The sequence below is a fragment of the Lissotriton helveticus genome, chromosome 10 (genome assembly GCF_964261635.1).
Source record: "Lissotriton helveticus chromosome 10, aLisHel1.1, whole genome shotgun sequence".
Classification (NCBI taxonomy): Eukaryota; Metazoa; Chordata; class Amphibia; order Caudata; family Salamandridae; genus Lissotriton; species Lissotriton helveticus.
The window spans coordinates 258,166,419-258,191,199 of record NC_136071.1 but is presented as its reverse complement, the minus strand read 5'-3'; the positions used below and the strand labels follow the sequence as shown (position 1 = coordinate 258,191,199).

At 45.2% G+C, this 24,781-nt stretch overlaps 1 protein-coding gene across 2 annotated transcripts in view; it reads right to left on the bottom strand.

Annotated features, from left to right (window-relative positions):
- PLCD1 (phospholipase C delta 1) overlaps positions 1-24,781 on the bottom strand; it is a 298,909-nt gene that overhangs the window by 8,278 nt on the left and 265,850 nt on the right. For both annotated transcript variants that reach the window (XM_078665274.1, XM_078665273.1), the window contains exons 11-12: positions 10,453-10,569; positions 4,555-4,733 (exon numbers count right to left, since the gene is read on the bottom strand). In XM_078665274.1, the coding sequence (XP_078521400.1) occupies positions 4,555-4,733; positions 10,453-10,569 (296 nt within the window). The remainder of the gene's footprint in view (positions 1-4,554; positions 4,734-10,452; positions 10,570-24,781) is intronic.

Sequence of the window (24,781 nt, the reverse complement as noted above, 5' to 3'; positions counted from 1 at the left end):
GGGCTATGCAAAATGGTTGGCCTCCCAAGCCAATACACCTCTGATTGCCGTTTATACAGCCCAAGTGTAATCAGTTGCCTTATATGGTTCTCAATTATGGGGCTTAGAAAATGTGGGAATACTGGAGATTCTAGAAAATAATATTTTTTTTAAACTCTTGCGACTACCAAGTAGTATTCCATCAGTGCTTTTACCCATTGATGTGATGATTAGAAACATACAACACAAAGCAAAACTGAGAATGCTTTCATATTGGTGCAGACTTTGGTCAAATGCAGCTTTATTGCATTAAAAGGAGGGTCTATCTGAGATTTTAACCTTTAAGAATGTACTAAATTTGTTTCGGCTCTAGATTGTGCGTTCATCCTTTGCGAACGAAGGCTTTTAAACCAATGTCACGGCACTGCTATCAAAACAGCTACTATGGACGGAGGCCTTAAAACAGGTTTTCAGTATCACTGGATGAAAGCAGAATGATGGGAAATACTCATGGCAGTCCTACACGTAACTTTTCAGCACATGAACATATTCTACCATTTGAGACTTATTTATTGAGCCACAGGTTGAAAAAAATATTTTTTAAATTCAGATTAAGCTTTCTATCTTTAAAGATTATCTGCCAAATGGTCTAGCAGCCAGCAGTTATCATCAAATGTTTGATCTTTCTGTGATGTTACCTGAAACATGTTCATTTTTGTTGCTTTTCCCTCTTTGTCACAAGTCACAGATGAAATGGATTATCTCAGCTTTTCTGAGCATGGGAACATGTAGCTACATGGTTGACTTTTGAACAGCATATATTCCCTCCACTTGTTTTTGATTTGTCCTGATATTTGCTTGGATAATTAGTTTGAAAAATCTAGCAATTGCACAACTGACGGCCCGATTATGATGCGGTTAGGAAATCTTCCTATTCTAATCGGTTTGGAAATGGTGTCCGACAGACTTGGATCGGGAGAGTCCGACCGACCGACTTTGATGCATCCAGATGCTTCCAGATACGAATTGGTTGGACTCCCATTGACTTCTATGGGAGCCTATGTTCCTAACTGCATCGTAATCTGGCCCTTGATCGGGAAGACATGTTCCAGATCTGATTCGGAAGGAATAAATGCCATTAGGAAGACTTCCTAACCGCATCCTGATCTGGCCCTAGGTGGGAATGCTTTTCTAACCGCATCGTAATTGGGCCCTAAATGTTTTCCACTCCAAGTTCAGAAGAAGTCTTACTTAGGCTCTTTTACATTTTTAATATTCTCCTTTTCTTATTTGATGCTTTGGATAAGATAATGACTGCAATTACCCAGTTCCCAATACATTTTTGTGTAATACATGATAATATGGTTGGCATTTTAGCACAATAAGCTCTTGGTTTATTTCTATCTTTGCAATTTATAGAAGTGTGAATTTAAATATTTTTATTTTTTAAGATTTTAATGGTTTTTGTATTTGAGGTTATGTTTTATAAATTCAAAATTAACTTGATGATAAAGATGGAAAATTATTTTCTTTTTCTCAACAAATGGTTGTACAGCTCTTCACTCCTTGTTACAGAACTTCTATGTGATACTACAGATTCCTGTGAATACCTTGCACTCTCCAATACCTTGCACTCTCCATTTGCAACAACAACCCCCAACTGTGCAGACTACATATATTTTACCACCCCCCAGGCAAGAATGACACCTTCACTGACCACTTCATGGAAATCATCACAACGAAGGCTTCCCCCAACTCTAATGACATTTTCCTTGGTGATTTCAACTTGCACTGGAACGACCCCAAAGACCCGCAGGTCAATGCCATCAGAGACTTCCTGGCCGACCAAGCCCTTACCCAAGCCTGCACACTCCCTACTCATACGAAAGGCGCCACTCTAGACTGGATCAATGCCAATGAATCAGTTGTCAAACTTATCTCTATAGACTCATGTGACTGGTCCGACCACCACGCTATTTCCTTCCTTCTGCCTGGCACCCAATAGACATGGACACCACAACCCGCAATCCCCAAACGACGGGTTAGAGACACCAAGAACCTAGATCACGGAAAATTGGCTGTGCGCTGTGAGACTGATCCCCCACCCCCCTCATCTCACATCAGTCAACAGCCTCACTGAACATTACTCCTCTACTATATCCAACATTCTCGATGACCTCGCTCCGCTAAAACTAAAAAGAACCCAGACTAAAGACCGGAATCCCTGGTTCAACGAATCCCTCAACAAGGAGAGGAGATCCCTTCGGTAGACAGAACGTAACTGGAAACAGCACCAGTCAGTAGCCCACCTAAAGCTTCTCCGACAGGCCAGAAATGCCTACAATAGGAAAATCCTCAACTTGAAAAAAGAATTCTTCAGAACAGAACTAGAGAACGCCAAAAATAGACCTTGTAAGTTATTCGACTTGGTCAAACACCAATCCAACAAACTAGCCAAAACCTCCAAGGAAACCCCTAAACCGCTAATATCTTGCGAAGAATTCTCCTCCTACTTCTGCAACAAAATCTCTGCCCTAGGAATCGAACTCAAATCCGCAACGCTCTCCCTAACTCCGTTGGCTCTACCTCCTCTCTCTCCGCGCTGCCCTCCCAGAGATCACCCAAAAATCATGCGCATTGGTCCAACTTTAAAGTCTATGACGACCACTTTTTCTTGAAAATCCTATCCTCCCTAAACCCGAACAATCACTTCAATGATCCTCTCCCCTCTAACTGCCTAGCCGCCGCCTCTCAGGCTATCATCCCTTCCTGGACTGCAATAATCAACGCCTCTCTCCTACAGGGATCGATACCTGACTCTCTCAAAGCTGGCCATGTTGCCCCCATTTTTAAAAATCCTACGCTGGATCCTACCTCCCCTGACAACAATAGACCTATATCCAACATCCCACTCCTAGCCAAAGTTCTGGAAAAATGTGTGCAACATCAGCTGAGCCTACACATCACTAACTTCCACTTACAGGACGACTTCCAATCCGGGTTCAGACCTGGACACAGCACCAAAACCACCCTCCTCCACATTGTGGATGATGCCCTTCAAGCCCTGGACCAAGGCAATACCGGTCTCCTTATGCTCCTCGATCTATGTTCGGCTTTTGATACGGTCAACCACGAAACACTCCTTGAACGCCTCAAACTCAGGATGGGTTTGGATGGCACTGTTCTTGAATGGTTTAGGTCCTTCCTCCAGAATCGCTCACAGAGATTTCTTATTAACGACAACCTATCCGCTCCCTCTCCGATCACGGTGGGAGTCTCTCAAGGCTCAACCCTGTCCCCTACCCTTTTCAATCTTTACCTGGAACCACATGCAGAGGTGCTACGCAACGCCAATATCTCCTACCACATGTATGCAGACGACACACAGATCTACACACAAAATCTCTTCTCCTAAGGACATTCTTTCCCTGAATGAGGCCTTGAAGCTGACTGTCCACAGGCTCACCTCTAACCAGCTCAAACTTAACGCAAAAAACCCCAGAGTTTCTTCTTATCTCCCCACCCAAAACTAATCCAGACATCCAAGAATGGATTAAGACCATCACATGCTAAACTGCACTCCTACCATTGTGGACTCTGCTAAATCCCTGGGAATAACTCTAGACGGCAGCTTGAACATGCATGAGCATATCAAATCGATGGCCAAAGCCGCCAGATTTCACCTGAGTTACCTAAGAAACCTGAAACCCTTCCTCGACCCTCTCGACCTAAAAATGGCAACCCAGGCATTAGTCATCTCTAGACTAGAATACGGTTGCTCTACTCTTGCAGGTCTACCTAAGAACTCTCTGGCCCCACTGAAAGCCTGCCACAACACCGCCGCAATACTCCTAACCGGCTCAAGGAAATTCAACAAACATCTCTCCCCACCTGAAAGCCCTCAATTGGCTTCCTCTCGAGGCCAGAATCCAACTTAAGATGGCCTGCATTACACACAAGGCTCTATACTCTAATTCCCCTGCATTCCTTGCCCAGAAACTCATGATATCCGGAGGGTCCAGAAACTCCCGGTCTGCCGAAGACCTTCTGCTCCAACCAGCTCGTTTCCGGAAAAAGGAAACCTACAATCGGGCCTTCTCTGGGGCCGCTCCAAGAATATGGAACTCTCTCTCGCCCACCATCAGAAGACTGTCATCTTTTGCACGTTTCAAAAAGGAGACCAAAATGTTCCTTATGGGCAAATTCTTCTCCTAACGATCGCATTACAATCTCCCCTACGACCTTGTACCACCCTCCACTATGGCACTATCATTGACTTTCCCGGATGATACCTCCCGGCCCTTCTGGGCTTCCCACCCGGGAGCTGAGACTACCTAGTTTCTTGTATATTTACTCTACCTGTTTTTATCCCAAATTTATCAGGAGCTTTAGACTGCCTGTTTTTCCTGCACAATGTACATAACCCTTTGTATCCCTTTGATATCCTCCCCTCCTATGCCCTTTGTATACCACCCCTTCAATTCTATAAAGTGCTCTGATACCCTCACGGGTCTGGTTCGCTCTCTATAAAACATTAAAATAAATGAATAAATACAATAAATAAATTATCTTTACCATAACATGGAATTTTTTGTTTGTCCTCCACTTTCCATCTGTGATGGATCTTGGATTAAATTCAGCATTCTTTTCACGCAGGTATTCTGGTTTCAGAATATAGCCAGACGAGCCATTGTCCTGGAATCGACCCAGATAAATATCCATCTCTGTGCCAGGCGTCTGGAAATTTAAGGCAACTAGAAAAAAAACAAATGAAAATATACTTTTTATTAGCTACATATAGGCAAAAAGTTTCACTGTTCAAAGTAACAAGCAGTCCCATCTACCCATAAAATAGGTAGGTAGGTGGCTTAGAAGTAGCACATCCACATGCAGAAAGTATCAAAGAAAGTCCTAGGGCCTCATCAATAGAGTCCCATTTAAAATAGGGCGCACTATCAATCCTGGTACTACCAATTGGTATTGCGAGGAAAAGTAACTACTTTGCCCTATATAACGGAAATAAGTTGGAAAATCTTGTTTACCTGGACATATTGTGCCAGGCTTTTTACTATCGAAATAGGTCTGTGAAAGCTTGAAGATGCAGTTTTTAACTCTATTCACAAAATGTGTGAATAGTGCACTCTGTGGCCTTTGTATGCCTGAGCCCAAACCTTTTCACAACCACTGTTCAGCAATTCAAACTATGCCGGAGAAGGTGGAACCTAGGAAACATTGACTGGCCTGCATTTGTTTTGTTGTGAATTATTTTTCCATGGTACCATGTAGAAAGAGGATGCCAAGCTTCACTTCTGGAGAGGGCTGAGGCAACTCTTGGTCATGATGGAAAATAAAATGTTGCCCATAAACAATATACTATAGATAGCTAATTGGTCCACAAACTCAACTTTACTTTCGCTCCTCAACTAATATGCAAACCAATTACTATCATCAATGTTCCTTTCAAAATATCCTTAGTCTTACTTGTCTGCGACTTTAATCCAGACCTGAATAGTTTCCCTGCCATTTCATGTTATGGGTGTATATCCGCACCATACGCTATGGTCTTGTACAAAAATTAAAAAGCCAATCAAGGTTTCACTAATTTCTACATGTTTTTGGGGGGTCAGAAAAACAGCTGCTGGACACCGGACAGCAGTGGCCCAGTGTGCAGGGTCTAAAAACCAGGAATAAAAGGCAGCAAAAAAATGGCGGGGACCACGCCAAATGGGACATTTTCTCACAGTATAAACAAGCATTTGCAATGCAATAGGTCTCGCATAAGGAAAGTTTGAGCTATTGGTATTTTAATTTCTTTTAATAATTAATACTTAAATAAAAGTTATTGTAATTTATAATGGCAATAGCTTAAACTTTTGTAAATAACTTTTGTGAAGATTATGTTCAGTGTATTTTATTGTGACGAAAATCCAAGAACAGAAGTCAAATATTAACATCTTTTTGTGACATTTGTAATAAAGCTTGAAACATTGAGAAAACATATTTAAACCAGTTGTCGTTGAATGGTTGCACAGATTGATGCTGTGGAGGCGCTGAGTGATGTTGTGGTGGCGACGAGTGATGCTGTGGCATTCAGTGATGCAGTGGTAGCGCATAGTGATGTTGTGGTGCCCCTGAGTGATGCTGTGGTGGTGCTGAGTGATGCTGTGGTGATGCGATAGATAGAGGGAGGGCGATAGATAGATAGATAGAGGAAGGGCGATAGATAGAGGGAGGGCGATAGATAGAGAGAGTGAGGGCGATCGATAGAGTGAGGGCGATAGATAGAGTGAGGGCAATAGATAGAGGGAGGGAGGACGATAGATAGATAGAGGGAGGACGATAGATAGATAGAGGGAGGGCGATAGATAGATATATAGAGTGAGGGGAGATCATACAGTAAAAAAGCAAGACTTCTGGTGACCAAACAGGAGCTTTGAATGTCATATTTCTGGCTGTAGCACTTAAATTAAAATGCAGTTCATTAAACTAAGTTTACCCCTTACTAGAAGGTGAGTGCCCTGCTGTGGCGTTTTACTGGGTTCTAAATATAATGTAAGCACATAAAAAAAATTGAAGAGGCCTTCAGCGTGGCAAACGCAAAGCATGTGGTACTACTTCAAAAACCATATGATTAATGTGGTTTTAGGTGGCCAAACTTCATCTTGTAAATTACTCTTCTTTTAGAATAGAGCAGTCTCTTTGGCACCAGAAGCCTTGCAGACACCCCTATGGGGAACTGAACTATAATTTAAGAGAAACTATTTCATGCATCACTGAGTGCGATCTCCTGTGTCCCTTTCACAACGTCTTGGGGTGTGCTGGAAGCGAACTCTGTGACTCCAACATGACAATCAACGGCCGCAATGGCTTTACAATAACCACTTATTGTGAATTACGCTGTGGTTACTAAAGAGGTTTGGTAACTCCCTGCACCCGTGCGTGTCCACCTAAAAAAAGCAATATTTAGGACACAACAGCACATGCTTGCAGATGCGGTCAAATAACCCAAATGACTTCTCTCATCTATCAAATCGTTATATAACCTCCATTTTGCACTGTTTATACATATTACCATATTTTTCTGTCAGTCTATTGTAAGCACAAAGGTTTTTGTCTTTGGGAAGTATTTCTGACTCGGCGGAGGGGGGGGGGAGCGTCGAAGATAACAGGATTGTGTTCTATACTGAAGGTCACAGCAGGCGACCTGACTGGAAAATGTAATCACACAGTGAGGTGTGTGCTCGCAGAGGGGGGGAAACTGTTAGAAAGAGGTGCCATAATGCACACCTGGCAAGGCTCCACTCCTGCAGAGAAAGGTCAAAAGAAAATGCAAGGGTCACAGAATTCAACAACTCGGCTGCAGAGGTGCGTAAAAGCCACTAAAGAAGCTGACGCCATGGGGACGTTCGAGTGAGGGACAGACTCCAACATCCCATTACATGCATTCGAGACATGGGGCCTGTGCGACGCACACACCGTTAAAATGCATTTACATTTTGAAACAAGCACTAAAACAGGAAAGAGAAAACGCCAGTGTCTGCAGTGTGCATCAACCTCTGTCCGGATTGGCTGGAGATACGGAGCGGCCCTCTTTGACACTATTTGTCGCACTTTGCATTCTTGTCCTCACTCCTGCTTTTTGTAACTTTCTCTGCTTGAAGTCGCATCACTCCTTCCCAGGGCGAGAGCACAGCCTGAGCTTCTGCGGGGAGATCAAGGGACGTTCAGCAGGAGAAGCCGTGCATCCTTTCAGGCCCAGCGCGTGCGCGGGCTGGATTCAAAGGCTTGTCCATTACACTTATAGCTGAAGGTCGACGGGCAATTAGGCTGGATTTTTTTCGACTTGGCTTCAGAGACAAGTCTTATTGGAATCGGAATGTGTAACTAGGGCGCATTTCCCTGGAGATGGTTGATGGTCCTTACAGGTTCCCTGGAAATTCAACGGCTTAGCAAGTTCCTTTAACTTCTCCGATAAGATGTTCTCAATTAACGACAGGTCTAAGTGTTTCATTGTAGCTGCAGTTTAAACGAGACACAGGAAGGCAGGCGGGACTGCCCGGGACTGCCTGCTTGAGGGCGGGGCCACCAGCACAGACAGGAAGCGGACGGGAGCCTACCCCGCGCTCCTGTGAAGAGAAGGGAGCCAGCGGGGCTCCCGTTCTAAGAGAGAGACTCGCCTGCGTCTCGGCCTGGACCACTGCCGCGATGACTGTGGGGAGAGAAGCAGGGGTGGGGGGGCTCGAGGCACATTGCCGGTGCCTGCCCCCGCCGCCTACCAACCCCATGCAGCCGCCACCACTGCGGGAGGAGAGGAGTCCGACAGACCCGGTGAGGGAAGCCCCGCGTGTGTCCGGTGAGTGGGTGTGTGTGTGTGTGTGTGTGTGTGTGTGTGCGCGTTTGTGTGTGTATGTAAGCCCCGCATGTGCCCAGTGACGGGTGTGTGTGTGTGTGTGTGTGTGTGTGTGCGCGCGCACGTGTGTGTGTGTGTGTTATCCGCCTCCTGGCAATGTGGGACAGGAGATGTGCACGGCTTGTGGATGAACGTGCGCGCTCACATGGGGAAATCGCCTGCGCGTGCCCATCCCCTGTCTCACATTCCCAGAAAGCGGATAACTAAAGAGGCTTCGCTGGACGCAGCGCTTCGCGCTGCTAACACCAGCTCGACCTAAAAATTTGTTTAAAAACTTTCATTGAGGGGATGTTATCTGTAAGGTTAAAAATTTAAAACACTGACATTTCTCAGGTATGGTTAGTTAAGTAGCCACCAATGACATCTTCAATCACGTCATTAAAGGGGCATATCCTTTAAAGTAAAGGTGATGGCATATGTGACACCAGCAGGGAGGTCACTAATGAGGTCATTTGTGATACCATCTCTAATGCTATGTGTGAGGATATAAGTAGTGAGAGGAGGACATTGTGGTAGCCCAGCCATCCATAGGGAATTTTGGTTGTTTTAGGTTCAGTATCCATTCTTTAAGACAGCTTCCATTTAGATTTCAGTTTAATTGCACATTTCCATGTGGCAAATTAAGTTACTATTGAATACGACACCACTCTCTCAAGGTTAGCGACTGGGAAAGGAGGTGGATAATCGTATTTTCATTTTGAGAGGCCAGGGGGTATCCATCAGGAGGATGGATGCAGAGCTTTGCCTTTGTCTAAGATCAGCAGAACAAACTGGTGGGATGTGGACAGGGCTTTGATTATCATTCTTCAGGGTTCTCACTGTCTGAGGTTGAGGATCAGTAGAATGAAAAGAGTCACACAACAACCTCTATGTCAGTTCAACAGGATGACATTCAATACAGAGTTCAGACCTGTGAGGACACAAAAAACATGACCCATTGCACCTAAATACATGAGCATGTTATTAGTTCATGGTTAGCTACCAGCCACAAAAGTCATAGTGAATTTTGATGAGTTTGTTTGCATGTTCCAGACTCCAACTGAATAGTCAACAAAAAGATGTTGCATAGTGTCAGTCCCAAAAACGATGGTTGTGAATAACCTCAACTAGCCTAGATTAAATACTGTATTGGTGTTATTACTGTAATTGTTGAAGTATCTGTAGACAGGAATCAGGAGAAAACACTTCAGGTTGAAGATCTCTTTGTGTTCCACCAAACATATCTCAAGAGACATTTGAGAACTGTACAAAGTAGAAAACATTAGCCATAGGAAATTTTATAGATGCCATTCTAAATCCAATGAGAAAATCTACACTGTTGGGGTCTATCTTGCAGAGACGATACAGTAAATGTAGAGCAAAAAACAAACAAGTATAGTCTGTGAGAGAGTTAATCCAAAGCAAGGGAGTGGTTCACCAGAATCCCTCTGTTGGGAGTCAGAGATGGTTTTGGCATGGTGCAGTTTGCAATCAAAGTTGAACCTGTAGTTCCATCATATATGATGGACAGTGCTACACCCAGTGTGCCAGACATACATTGTTCACATAAAGAATTATACCCAAGATAAAAATACAACTGGGAGTCAGCTTGCAAAACGTTTGTTGAGATGAATTAATTTGAGTTAAAGCGGTCACCTATGATCTATGCTACAAATATTATACCATAATCCAAGCTTTATATGAAAACACCCTTCATTGCTATCAGGCACAGTGTTACTGCGATGCTATATTATTATAGTTAAAAAGCACTAGGTACATGTAAGACTGAATTCCTCTAGCACCAGTTTCCGCAAAAAGTTAAGTGACTCAACCACATTTTCTCTTAGTATCTTAGGTTTGCAATATCATCACCAAGCAACCTCTACTTCAACATTAGTACTATAACTGAAAAAGCACATCAGTGGCTTCTGCCAATTATTCTGGGGTTCCATCACATAAGTCTAAGAAAAACAGCGGTAAGATCATTCAAGGCATCCGTTTGTAGTCTTATATTTCTAGACGTGGTTTGATTTCACTCTGAGCTGCTGTCGGGAAGTGCATTCATTTAATTCCATCACAGTTACCTATTTGGCAGCCTACGTTCCACATGTCCACTGGATTGTAATTGGAGGAGTCAGTTCTCCAGCCGGCGGGATAGATCCTACTCAACTGCCTCGTGTTATGTACGATGAATGCTGTCCCTGGGTAGAGGAGAAAAAAGTGTGAACTTTAGCCCAAACTGTTGCATTTCTTTTTACCTTTTCAGCATTCCTTTTCTGATCTTTGATTTCAGATTTACCTCCTGAGAACAGTAAGTAAAAGAATACAGAATATGGCTGGCAAATTTTCCTAAATCATATGCAAAGAACTATTGACTCTTCTTCACTTTGTTCAAATCCATCTCACCTAGGGACTGCTCTTCAGGATTAAAAAAATATTACTGGGCTGAACGTCTCTGCTTCTGCACAAGACTGCCAGCTAAGTAATCTCTTTAAAAAATGTGCCATTCATAAAGCACACTCAAAACGGGATTATTTCCCCTTGGCAAATTTCTGGGTGCTGAGGGGATTTGCTGAACATGATGAGTGAGTTTACAAAGTTCCAAGACTAAAGCTCTGGTTCACTGTGGCAATGTATCACAATCTAGAAATGTGTACAGCGGGTTCTTGTAGACATCCCGAACGCCCTTCCTCCAGGATCACTAGCCAACCCCACTTCATCTCCCCTTCATGCAGTACTGCTAGATCAATCACGATTCCCTGTGCTAGCGAAGGAGGGCTTACAATACAGTCTGAGAAATAGGCCTAATGGCTGTCAGAGACTCCATCTTCAGTCTCTACCCTCACCAACTAGAACATGCATCTCTCAGGACTCGAGCTATAAGCCCTTTTCCTCTCAGTGTTAGTCCATGTTGGACCAGTATAAACCACATCTATTTCACTTTCTTTTTCTACTAAACGGTATACATTTTTGGCATAAGCCTTCACTATGTAGCTCTTTATCTTAAATCTTGAGGATATCTAAAGCTTCCATTCAGTTAAGATTCTGAGCATGATGTTGCTGATAATCCCAATTTCACGCACAACAGGACTAGAATTTTGGCGAAGGTAGCAGGTGTTTGCTCCCACATTTTGCAGTAGGAACAAGCTGAAAAAATCATTGAAGAAAACTACTCAAAATGTCCATTTGTGCAACCCATAATGGGTGAACAATTCTGCAATTTGTATTTTGTTTGTAATCAAATTGAATTCCTCATTAACACACCCTGCACTTATGCAAATTAGCAGATGGGCAATATGCACCTGGTTTTTGTGGGCCCATTTTCATCAGAATCCAAGGGCTGAATTATAAACATGGAAGCACCATGTTTCTCTATATTTACCTGTATCAAACAGGTATACCATGCTGTGACAGAACTTGTTTGGTGAAAAGCACTACATGAATACATTTCAATGAATGAATACGCTTAATCGGACCGGAGTCCTACCCCGCCCTGTGCGTGAGACACACATTGTTATGCTCCCCAAACCAGACAGAGACCCTGAAGACCCCTCTACATATCGGGCCTTATCTATGTTGGGGGTGGATGCTAAGCTACTGGCCAAGATCCTGGCTCTTGGACTGCAAGGGGTGGTGAACTCCTTGGTGCATGAGGACCAATGTGGGTTCATGCCCGGGAGGTGGACACATATGAACCTGCGTAGATTATCACATGTTCTGTGGCGGATACAGATATCAGGGCGGCAGTAGTCGCGCTAGATATTGAAAAAGCTTTTGATACCCTTCTGTGGGATTACCTCTGGGAGGCGCTGCAGAGAATGGGGTTTGAAAGTGAGTACATAGCATGGGTCAAGCTGCTGTATCAAACCGATGGCTAGGGTGCGGACCGGGAGACATGTGTCGGATACTATTGAAATTGGCAGAGGCCGCGGCAGGGGTGCCCATTGTCTCCGTTACTATTCACCCTGGCCATGGAGCCTTTTGCGATAAAATTGTGTAGGGATATGGCTCTATTGGGTATGGAGGTGGACGGTCGTACCCACGTGGTCTCTCTGTATGCTGATGATGCTCTCCTCTTCCTGCGAGAGCCAGAGGAGGCGCTTCCTGCGCTAATATTGAATTTCTTTGGCATGTCTTCGGGCCTCTGTATTAACTGCCAGAAAACCATACTGTTCCCGCTTGCTGCACTGGCACGGGGTAGAGTGCAAGATCTTCCGGTGGTTGGCATGGACTAGAAATGTGATCGCTTCCGGTATCTGGGAATGCAGATTTTCCACCATCCGGAGGCCCAGTATTATCTGAACATGTGGAGGGTCCTTGATGGGCTTCGGATATCAATAGCGTTCTGGAACAAGTTACCACTGTCGGTGTTGGGGAGGGCAGCTGTATCGAAAATGTTACTATTGCCTCGCTGTCTTTACGTGCTCCAGAATTCTTTCTGCAAAATTCTGAAGTCAACATTCGACACACTGAACAGTCTCCTGACCTCCCTGATCTGGGATGGAAAACGGAGCAAAGTCAAACTGGATGTGTTAAAGTTGGATATGGACATGGGCGGGCTGGGGCTGCCAGATCTATGGCTATACTATATGGCTGGTCTACTGCAATACGCCGCTCAATGGTGTATTGGGGAGCGTACAGTTGAAACAGACTCAATGGGCAGCTGGAATGATGGGATCCGATTGCAGAAACTCCTTAGGATGGGCTCTAGAGTCCCTAAAACGTGCCCACATATAACCTGTAGGGTGACTTAAGTCTGGGAGCAGGCAGTGACTTTTGTGGTTAGAAGGGCCCTATGTGCTATTGCATTACCCTTACGCTGGGTAAAGGGCTTTCAGAATATCCAGAGCGTTATGGATCTCTCTATGTGGTACAAAAGGGAATGTGTGACGGCGGGGGATTTATATCAAAATGGTACCTTTATGACGTTTCAGTAAGCACAGGACTGCTTCCAGGTATCTCCGAGGCAATTTTTGCAGTACGCCAAAATATCGAGTACTGTGTGCCAAATGTGGACAACGTTCCCTGATGAACCAGGTGAGTCCAGCACACTGGTTACATTGCTGGACCCAGGTTCTAGTCGGGGCTCATCTCCCAAATCCACATGACATAGAAGATAGACAGGGGGGCGAACATAGACAAAATCAGGGAGAGATGGGACGAGGATCTGCCAGTCCCGTTGACAGGTGGTGAGTTTAAGAGAGCACTGTCACAAGCAATGTTCCCTCAATTTTTTTTCCTCTGTGTGCGGCAGTGGAGGGTCTCTGTGCGCTGCAACCATGGCTATGTGCGCCAGGAACCGAACCTCGCATGTCTGTGGCGCCAAATGCCACTCGTTTTTGGTGCCCTCCTGCCCTCTGTCCCACTCGTTTTTTGTGCCTTTCTGCCCTCTGTCCCACTCGTTTTTGGTGCCCTTCTGCCCTCTGTCCCACTCGTTTTTTGTGCCCTTCTGCCCTCTGTCCCACTCGTTTTTGGTGCCCTTCTGTCCTCTGTCCCACTCGTTTTGTGTGCCTTTATGCCCTCTATCCCACTCTTTCTGCCCTCTGTCCCACTCGTTTTTTGTGCCTTTATGCGCTCTGTCCCACTCGTTTTTTGTGCCTTTATGCCCTCTGTCCCACTCGTTTTGTGTGACTTTCTGCCCTCTGTACCACTCGTTTTGTGTGCCTTTATGCCCACTGTCCCATTCTTTTTGCTCTCTGTCCCACTCGTTTTTTGTGCCTTTCTGTCCTGTGTTCCACTCATTTTTTGTGCCTTTATGCCCTCTTTCCCACTTGTTTTTTGTGCCTTTCTGTCCTGTGTTCCACTCGTTTTTGTGCCTTTATGCCCTCTGTCCCACTCGTTTTGTGTGCCTTTATGCCCTCTGTCCCACTCTTTCTGCCCTCTGTCCCACTCGTTTTTTGTGCCTTTATGCCCTCTGTCCCACTTGTTTTTTGTGCCTTTCTGTCCTGTGTTCCACTCGTTTTTGTGCCTTTATGCCCTCTGTCCCACTCGTTTTTTGTGGCTTTATGCCCTCTGTCCTGCTCGTTTTGTGTACCTTTATGCCCTCTGTCCCACTCTTTCTGCTCTCTGTCCCACTCGTTTTGTGTGTCTACCCTCTCGCCTTCAGTTCCGCTCGTTCCCCACCCGCGCTGGACTCTCATATAAGTATTTCTGATAATCAGAGCCCCTTCACAGGCTCCGATTAACAGCAATACTTAAACAAAATGCCACAGTCTGCCTCGCGCTTTACTAACAAAAGCGTAGACACTTTCCAAACACAGCGTGTGCTAAAGTACACGCTGTGTTTGGAAAGTGTCTACGCTTTTGTTAGTAAAGCGCGGGGCAGACTGTGGCATTTTGTTTAAGTATTGCTGTTAATCAGAGCCTGTGAAGGGGCTCTGATTGTCAGCAATATTTAAACAAAAGGCCACAGTCTGCCACACACCCACGCAGCCGCAAACACCATAATCGCCATAATCCCCACAATCCCCACCAGCCCCCCCCTGCCTCCTTACCTGCACTCCACACTCCTCATGCCCGCAGCCACCACTGGAAAAGGGCCTCATGTTCGCGCCGCTCGCTTTTTAAAAGCGGCGGGCGGCGCGACTCTCTAGCGACGTCCTGTGTGCGCGCTCCAAGCTAGGTGGTGCGCACTGACGTCAGGGAAGGTGCGCGCGCGCGGCCTAGAGGGAACATAGGTCACAAGTGGCAGAAGCCACTAGCAATGCACAGTTTAAACTAATCCAGTTCTACTATCTACACCGTTGTATCTTACTCCCCAGCGGCGAACACAGTTCACACCTGAGTGGTCTTCCGCATGCCAACACTGTGGCTCAGATCCTGCCACGTTTTTACATATGATCTGGAATTGTCCACACCTGCAGTTGTACTGGCAAAGGGTGGTGTTATCTTTGGGCACAGCCACAGTGGTGCGTATCTATACGTTTTTAAAAAGCAGTGTATTTTGGGAGTGCTTCCGACTCCCAAGAAAGAGACTAAGATGCCCCATAAGTTTGCGCCCCTTGGGCTGGATACATCCCGGTCCACCGGTGTGGAAGAATTGGAGAGATGACTTGCGCAAGTGGGGAGTAGAAGAGGAATGTCACCTCAAAGCAGTATGGACCGCTGAGAACGCGGAAGGTGATCTCCTTGAATGGGAGCAAATGTTGACTGAAGTGTCCACAACAGATTATGAGGGTTAGACTGAGACTGAGCACGCACAGCTCGCTGAGCACTGGGTCCGCTTCAATGCCTCCTATTATAACACTACCACACGCATCCTCTCACTCCACGACTCCATAACCCTTGAATAAGTTATGAGTGTAACGCTGGTTTCTATACCTGGATTGGAGGTATTGTGCCACCTATCTGTAGCTGCCACAGGCGAGGGTGGGGGGAGGGGATGGGTTCAAGGAATAGGATTCGTATTCCTGGGTGTGATTTTTGTTATTATCATTAATTGGGATGTTGGTTTAATTGTTTGAAGTTAACAATTCTACAGACACATTACTGTACTGCTGATAACTGTACGAGTAATTCGTTCTCACTAGTAGTGAGGCTGTGTATACTCACTAGATGTGTTATTAACAATATTAGTGATATTTTGACCATACTTCCTGTAAATCTACTTTGAGTACTTATACTTGATGTAATTAAACACAGTATTTAATAAAAATAAATAAAAAGTTGCTGAGATTTTCTTGTGCACCTTTGTTTGTGTTCAGTTGTCTTACACAATACATCAATGCTTAGCAATTCCATAACTCAAAGGTGAAACACAATTTCAAAATGCCTGCTCAAGTGGCAAATACGTTAGAGTAAAGCTGTTCAACAATTCCCAAATTCATTCCCCCAATATAAGGCCCATCTTCAAGCCGCCGCCTCAGGTTTCAACAAAGAAAACCATCAAAAGACTGTTTACAAGACACGTTACTTGCAGGTAAGCTACTGTCAACCATCTTGTCCCACCTACTTAACGCTAAACTAGTATCCCAATACAATATTACTGTTTATGTTGCTAAAACAGAAAGGAAAGCTATTTCTTCCCTCTTGCTTCTGTAGAACTATAATATCCCCTCAAGACTGACAGTTGGAGTAGCTGAGGTTCTACTGTGGGTATCTGAGACATGTCGGTTGCAACAACATGGAGGTCGTGCCTAAGACAAGGTGAGGAATTGTCTTTGGAGCAGCTCTTACGGAAGTGCATCAGAGAGCGCCCATCATGTCAACCACCATTAGGTTTCTGTCTCCAATAACAATCATCCCAAAGTCCTGTCGGGCATAAAAGGCTGGCAGAAAGGAGTACTGCTGAAAATTGGCAGCACAGAATCCATGACTGGGGTATCTGCTATCAGAGAATTTATATTTTTATTGTCCGGATGCATTTGTCCTCACCTCCCCTCGTATGAGAAATGCTGGGAGGAAAAGTGTGTAGAAGTATGGACGTTTGGTTGGCCTGCGTTTTGATTTTTATCTTTCCTCCCCTAACTTGTGAAAGTTGGCCACATTGACATACAGAGAAGTTAACTAAAAATGGAGAGTGGGAGAGAGGAGGAGAAGGAGAAGGAAAGTAAGACTGAGACAGAGAGTAGGACTGAGAGTGGCAAATCTACCAAGAAACAATACACTGGAAGTTTGTTGCTTTTGTGTAGGTTGGGAACAGGTGTAGCTCTGGGAAACCCATGATGCTGTGACTTGCCCTGAGTGAAGCTGTACTGCTTGGTGTGCTGGGGTGGGGAAGAACTAGGCCTTGATCAGGCAGGTGAGAAGCAAGACCCAGTGGACTGAAGCCTTCACAGGGATTGCACCGATGAAGTGAGTGACTCAGGAGTCTTGAGGACACTGGAACCCACCTGGACTGAACCATGCAGAGAATATCTGCATTGCAGGAGGGTTTGAGACCTGTGGGAGGCACCATGTCATCTAGTGTGCTTGCATCATACCTCACCAACACTGTACCACTCACTGACAGTGTGTAAATGTAATGTAAATGTAAATGTAATTTGCACTTGTGTAGCGCCTATCACCCAGGGGTCTCTAAGCGCAGTACGAATACCGCTGTGGAACCCTTCCTGGCCTGTTCCTGTGAGGTATCCACTCCTGGGCCGGTGTGGAGATTAAGCAAGCTATTGCCCAGAGTTGCAGAGTGGAACCCATGATTAGAGTAGGCACCGAGGCGAGAATTATCGGGTCCGAGGACATTGAGCCCAAGACCCTGCCGCGACAGGGATTGAACCCTGGTCCCGGGCCAGACCTCTGCCTCAGAGTCTGCCGCTCTAATCGGTGAGCCACACTTCTCCACTTGTGTGCGTGGGCACCATATTACACTTTGTCCAGTGTGGGAGACAAAGGTGTATTAATCTTTCAACTCAGATTGTAGGCTAGTTGGCGTGATTGGGACACCATTTAAAGCATTCTTCTAGTCCTTACAGTTATACAGCTATTGCTTTTTAAAAACAGGACCAGACCCTTACCCCAAACCCTATGTCGTCTGTTATTACTGGTGTTGGACTTGGCCATTTCTGCAGGATCATCTCCAAAAATGTTGCCTTCCACCTTCAGATTATTTTTGCTGATCTTGTTTTTGTTGGCCTGAGGCCAAGGGGTGGAATGGGCTACATCACTTTGTTGGCCCTGGAGGTATTGTCTGACTACTGGGATGCATCTGTGAGCAAGTTCAGGTTAGAAGCTGCACAGATGGGGTCCCCAGATGAGGAGAAGGGATCCCCATGGGTCAGTTCAGTGGCTCAGGAGAGTATAGACAGAGGGATCCCACGGAGTTTACAGAGACACAGAACTGACAAGTGCCCCTGCATGACAGGGCCTTCGTCCATGTTCTATTGCCTGAGCAGGGAAGCCTACCAAGCTACAGATTAGTATGCCCTGGTCTTTGGCTGAAGGGAGGGGGGTTGGGGGTCTTGGACTTGGCCTTTTCTGAAGGGTCATCATCAAATATTTTGCCTTCACCTCCATTTTTGTTTTTTGGTGATCTCGATTCTGTAGGCCTTAGGACTCTGCACACTCTACCACTGTTCAAGTGCGTGTGTTCTCCCCTTTTAAAATGTTAGATTGGCTTACACCCAACTTAAATTTTTAGTTAATTTGTAAATCCCTATTAAAGTTGCTCTACCTGTGCACAGGGCCTGTTGTAAATTAAATGCTATGAGTGGGTCTGCCGCACTGATTGTGCAACGCACTTAAGTAGCACTATAAACATGTCTCAAGCCAGCCATTGTAGAGCCTGTGTGTGCAGTTTCAACCTACCAGGTCGCCTGGCAGGTTAAACCTTTTGTAAGGCCCAAACCTTCCCTAACTAAGGGCATCACTGAATGCCGCAGCCAGACTGGTCACAGGTACCAATTGAAATGAGCACATATCTCCAGTCCTAAAATCTCTCAAACGGTTACCCTACAAAGCTCGACTTCAGTTAAAGATTGCCGTTCTGACGCACAAAACCCTGCATTTAAAAACTCCCAGATACCTAGCACAAAAGCTTCAATTATCCTGTGGTGGGGGAGACTCAAAAAGCGATAACACTTTCCTCCTGAAACCTCTCATCCTTAGCAAAAAGAGAACTTGTCACTGAGCCTTCTCTGGCGCGCCCCAAAGATATGGAACTTACTTCCACCGGAAGTACGCAGAATCTCCTCAACGACTCCTTTCAAACTAGAAGCCAAAAGATTCCTAATGGACAAATTCCTTCCTTAATGTGGGCCAGGTCCACTTACTCGAAATCATTGATTCTACAACCACTTTTCCATCATGTGATTCTGCTCCTCTTTACCGCATTGTGTTCTCCCCTCGTAACCCGCTATCATCTGTTTATTGTGTTACTCTCCTTTGTGTAATTTGTCCGTGAATTTTGAGATTATTCATGTTGTGTATTCCTACTTGATGTCGTTATTGGGTTCCTGCCACCAGTTTTGTAAAGCGATCTGATATCCTTCGGGATCTTGTTCGCGCTATATAAAACTTTATACATAAATAAATAAAAACATACATATAGGTCACCTGTTGGGTAGTCCCTGGACAACCCAGAGGGCAGGGTACAATGTATTTAAATAGGAGAACATGTACTTTTAAGTTTTACATCTTCTATTAGTGAAAAACTCAAATTCATTTTACACTACTGCAAGGCCTACTTCTCCCATAGGATAACACTGGAGGTACCTTATTACATTGTATAAGTGTAATTTTCAAATAGGAACATGCACCCAGTTCATGTTTGGTGTCTCTGGAACTGTAAATAAAACCATAACCTATGGTAAAGATTTTAAGTTACTAATTCTCAAAATGCCAATTTTAGAAAGTTTTAATCTTCTTGCCTTAGCAATTTGGTGGCTGCAGCCTGTCTCGGAGTCACATGACAGGATGTAGTTGACAGGTGGGCTTTGTGTATTCTTCCTAAACATCCACACACAAGGCAGAACTTAGGTGCAGCTGGATGGGCCTTCACTGGCAAGATGGGAGGGAGGAGTTGGGCCCAATCCAATTCATACTGGAATAGGCTTCTGTCCACTACAATGGCACAACTTGGTATGTATACCGGATCTCATACACTGTTGTAGGAAATGTAAATATGGAAGATGAACACGCTATAGAAAATATGAAACACAAGAAAATAGAGCAACAACAAGTCGAAGCAGAAGCCACACAGCTTTTCCAGGTCAGAAACCTGTTTAGGCCCAAATCCTGCCCTGACACGTGAAAGGTGAAAAGTTCACTTAAGGATATAATAGAATAGGAAACTTAAAAGGGTTTTCTGTTAAAGGCCAACTCATGTTTAACCGACTTAAAAGCATTAACAACATCAGCACGCAAGTCTACCGGCACGTACCTGTGCCTTCCAACAGATCATGGCATGATTAGACAACGGGTTCCTGAAATCGAATTAGCCCGGAGCACACAGGGCCAAGGTGCTGGATTAAATATTGGGTCCAGGGAAGTAATTTGGGTCAGAGCACACAGAGTTCTTGGGTGCACAATACTGAAAGCACACACTTCACTTAAATTGCGTTTACCTTGAAACTCGCATGCATTCATAAGCATAAGAAAGCTGGTTTGTCCAGCATTATTGGAAGCGCAATAAAGAATGTATAACAGATTAGGTCGGAACTCGGGGTTATGAGGTCACATTTCTTGGAGTGTTTTTCCATCTTAAATCTATAATTTGTAAGTGAACTATTATTTACTGTGTGTAATAAATCATTGTGAAAATGTGCATAAAAAGGCCTGCCTGCTAAGCAGGAATTTGAGAAAACCTGAAAAAGTGTGAGCAGGACTGGGGTGCAGTCGGTATTGTGTGCAGAAGGTTTTCTCTCTCTCGCAACTGTAAGTAAATGCTGTCTTTGTGTTGCCAAGAGGAGTCCATGTGGTTATTATATTTTGGAGTGTTTTGAGACACCCTGCAGCAACACCAACTCTGCAGTAAACTTCTGGACGTGTGGATACTCTGCCAGGAAGAAGGGCTGCTGTGCTGCTGAAGGACTGCAACTCCGCTGGACTGCTGCTCTGAAGAAGCTGCTGATCTGCAGTGCTGACCGGCTGCCCTATTGCCGGAGTGAAAAGAGATCTGGACCTGCAACTTCACCCTGGAACCTAGGACACCAGAGTGACTCCAAGGGCTAGTTTAATGACCTCCAGACTCGAGCCTCCGGGACATAAAAGGCTCCTCAACATCCTGCGGCAGCCCATGGACCCAACTGAAGTGAGTTCCTGACCCCTCAGTGGTGCCTCTCAGGTCTTGGACCTTTGGTCTGACTCCGGGAGCTATATTCAACCTTTTGGGCTCTTTGCAAACCGAGAACCAGCCTGGTGCCTCTCAGGTCTTGGACCCTTGGTCTGAGTCCGGGAGCTATATTCAAGCTTTAGAGCTCTTTGCGAACCGAGAACCAGCCTGTCTGCACCGAGACCTCGCCGCTCACATCGCGATTCATAGTGAAGCTCTGGCATGGACCGCTAGTGGGAGACAGCCAATGCGAAGCTCCAGCAATATCCACACACCATGCCTGGCCTACCCTTTGCGCTACTCCTGCAGCCTCCTGTCACTCTCTACCAGCACCTCTCGGCCTCCTCCATCGCAAACGGAACTCTTGATATGTGTTTGAGAATGTAAACTTCAGCAAGCCTAAACTAGGGACTGTAGCCGACCTTTGCTCCATCATGATCACCTACAAGTGTGACTTTGAGCCAGAGTGTGCGACCAGATCCAACTACAATCAGTCAGTTTTAGGCACAATGTAAAACATAGGGAGATACAATGTAAGACAGCCTGTTTTTAGCATTGGTAGTCTCCTTAGTTGTGACTTTGGCGACACGCTGTAGAAGTAACTGGTCTCCCGCTGATCTGTGCCCAGTGCCCCCATTCACCAACTAAAACAGCACTGTAGGTCCACTGAATGGGCACTAAGTTTAACTTTGAACTTTTCTTGGCACCCTATTCACATTTTGAGCAGATTCTCTGTTTCTAGACTCAAACTCACAGAACTGTACATGCACCACAGCTATTGAGAATCTAGAACAAATCATGGAGCAGCTCTGAGGATAGCCGAGATCTCTCAACGCTTCCTATATACGGTAACTTTAGCCACAGACTTCCATATTGTCTTCTGCATAGAACCTTACTGATGGCAGGGACGTTTCAAGTGTCCTCTTACTTGTTACACTCAACTTGTTTGGGGCCACATGCATTTTCTTGTAACTTCAAGTTACTGATCTTTCTACAGAAAGCTGAGAGACAGGAAGCCAGGCACTAGGGTCAATAAGAAATGAGGTTTGTTGAGGGAGGAAAAGCATAATGCAACAGCCCAGGTGACACGTGTGCAGTGGTACATGGATTGACTAAAACCTCAAAGGATTCTGACGGCTAAAGAGGAGGTCATTGGCAAGAGAGCCAAGACACAGAATCGCCACCAAAATGGTGGGAAAGAAGAGCTGGAAGTGACCAGAAGAGGCCAAAGAAAGCAGCAGAATCTTGTGGAGCAATTCAAGGTACCCAGAGGAGTCTGTCCATTGACCATGATGCTGGAAATAGCAAGTTGCTATCGCCATCATAACCAAAGTCCAAGGGAGAAGTTGCCTCTAGACTCAAGTATTTTGGTGCCAGTGGGGTCACGGAGGGAGGTAAAGAAATTTAAGCATTTGACTAGTGCCTCATATTTGTGAGTGAAGGAAACCAATGGTGACAGATGCTAATATTGTACCATACATCACATATTTGTGGCAAATCGCATGGATGATGAGAGGTATACTGCCTTGATTAAGGTTAAAACTGGTCCCTAGTTTACAGTGTCACAGTGATTTATTGAGCAATACCTGTCCCAAGCAGGATATGCTGCTGATCCTTCATGCACACCCATACCTTTTCGTAGAATCAGTTTGACTCCACTGCACATTTTTCTGAGGTACGGCAACAAGGACTGCCTGGGTGAAGGGATCACGTGGAGAATACTCAAAGGCTACCCTGAAGACCAACAATCACCGCCTGACGTGGGACCTGTGACCTTTATTATCACTATAAGGCCATAGTTATTCTTTAAACCTCATCTCTCAACTAAATCACTGCTTCATTTAGCTTGCAGACATTCTTACTAGTTGCATCTCGGCCTCACACAGCACTTGAACTTTGTGGTGTCTCTTATGGATCATCTTTTTACCTGGAAAATTACTCACTATGTAACTAAAGACCTATTCATTAAAAAAAATTCTGGCTGGACACAAATGTAGGAATTTTTTAATCAGAGGAATTTGGTGATCTAGATTCTCTGGAGCTTCTTGACTTGACTTCTTGACCTGGCTATCACAGGAGATTCAAATGTACAAAGAGAGTAACTTGGCTATCCAGTTAGTGTGCAACAGAAGACTGAGGCCCAGAACAACATGGCAAATAGGATCCCGACCGAAACCAGGAAGACGGTCACCCAGGCCCTCGTCACCAGCCGACTGGACTACGGAAACACCCTCTACACCGGAACCACAGCCAAGCTACAGAAAAGACTCCAACGCATCCAGAACGCATCCGTCCGACTCATCCTAGACATCCCCCGACGCAGCCACATCTCCGGCCACCTGAGGGACCTGCACTGGCTCCCCGTCAACAAGAGGATCACGTTCAGGCTCCTCACCCACGCACACAAGTCTCTCCACGACCTGGGCCCCAAGTACCTCAACGACCGCCTGACCTTCTACACGCCCACCCGCCAGCTACGGTCTACCAGCCTCGCCCTCGCCGCCATACCACGCATCCGAAGAGCCACCGCCGGAGGCAGATCCTTCTCCTACCTGGCGGCCAAGACATGGAACTCCCTCCCCATCCACCTTCGGCTGACCCAGGACCACCTCGCCTTCAGGAGACAACTCAAGACCTGGCTGTTCGAGCAGTAGCGGACCCATTCCCCCAAGCGCCTTGAGACCCTTCCGGGTGAGTAGTGCGCTATACAATTATTATGATTGATTGATTGATTGATTGAGTACCCAAGATGGTTAGTTCATAAGGCCCCTCGGGTCGTACTAGTAAGTGACCATCAACAGGTGAAATAAGTCCAAGAATATGTCAGTATTTTACTGCAACAATAATTATGGTTTGAATATTTGGCAATGTTACCAGCGTTTGTCAACTGCAGTGTTTACCCAGTACAGTCTAACAAATCAGGACATTTTCTGTGATCGTTAGCGCGAAACTGTTTCCACAACTTCAGATAAACCTCACTTGAGGAGGAGTCCTTTATCATTTTTAACCTATCGGTCACAGCTTTCCTTCTGTGTTAATTTTGTGAAGGCCACAGCATTTAATAACCTTTTGAAATCTCACCTGAATTATGGGAATGTCATGTACTTTTCTTTCCTCTAAATTTCTCTGCCCTTAGTAACCATAATACCCCCACAACAGACAGGGGAAACGTATGGTTGAGGAAAGGAGGCTCTACCCAGGAGCTATTTTATCCACACCTCTTAACGAGGAACATAGTGACTCCCATTATTAAGGATCTGGGACATGTGGCTTGCACCAACCCGGATAAGATCAGGAAATGTCTTTGGAGCAGCTCTGGTGGCAGTGCCTCAAATACATAATCAGCCTGAGGTCCTGCCAGGGCACATAACATTTACAGAAATAAGTAGTGCTGGTCACTCGACAGCTCTGCCAAAAGATGAATGGAACTTCACTTGAGGTACAGATATGTGAGAGATCTGATCAACAATTGTGCCATCTGTGTCCACGGTCATTCACAAAACGAAAGAATCAGCTTGAAGTCTGATTATTTAATTATCTGCCTTACTTTTCATATATAGACACGGTGGACCTTAAACTGGCTTGCTTGGGGAATGTTAACCATACTCCATAGTTGCTTCAGATGAGGTGGTTAAATAATTTTATATTAAGAAATGTTTAAACCAGAAAAATCTCCAAACTAAATTGGCATGTAGCCACTTTATAAA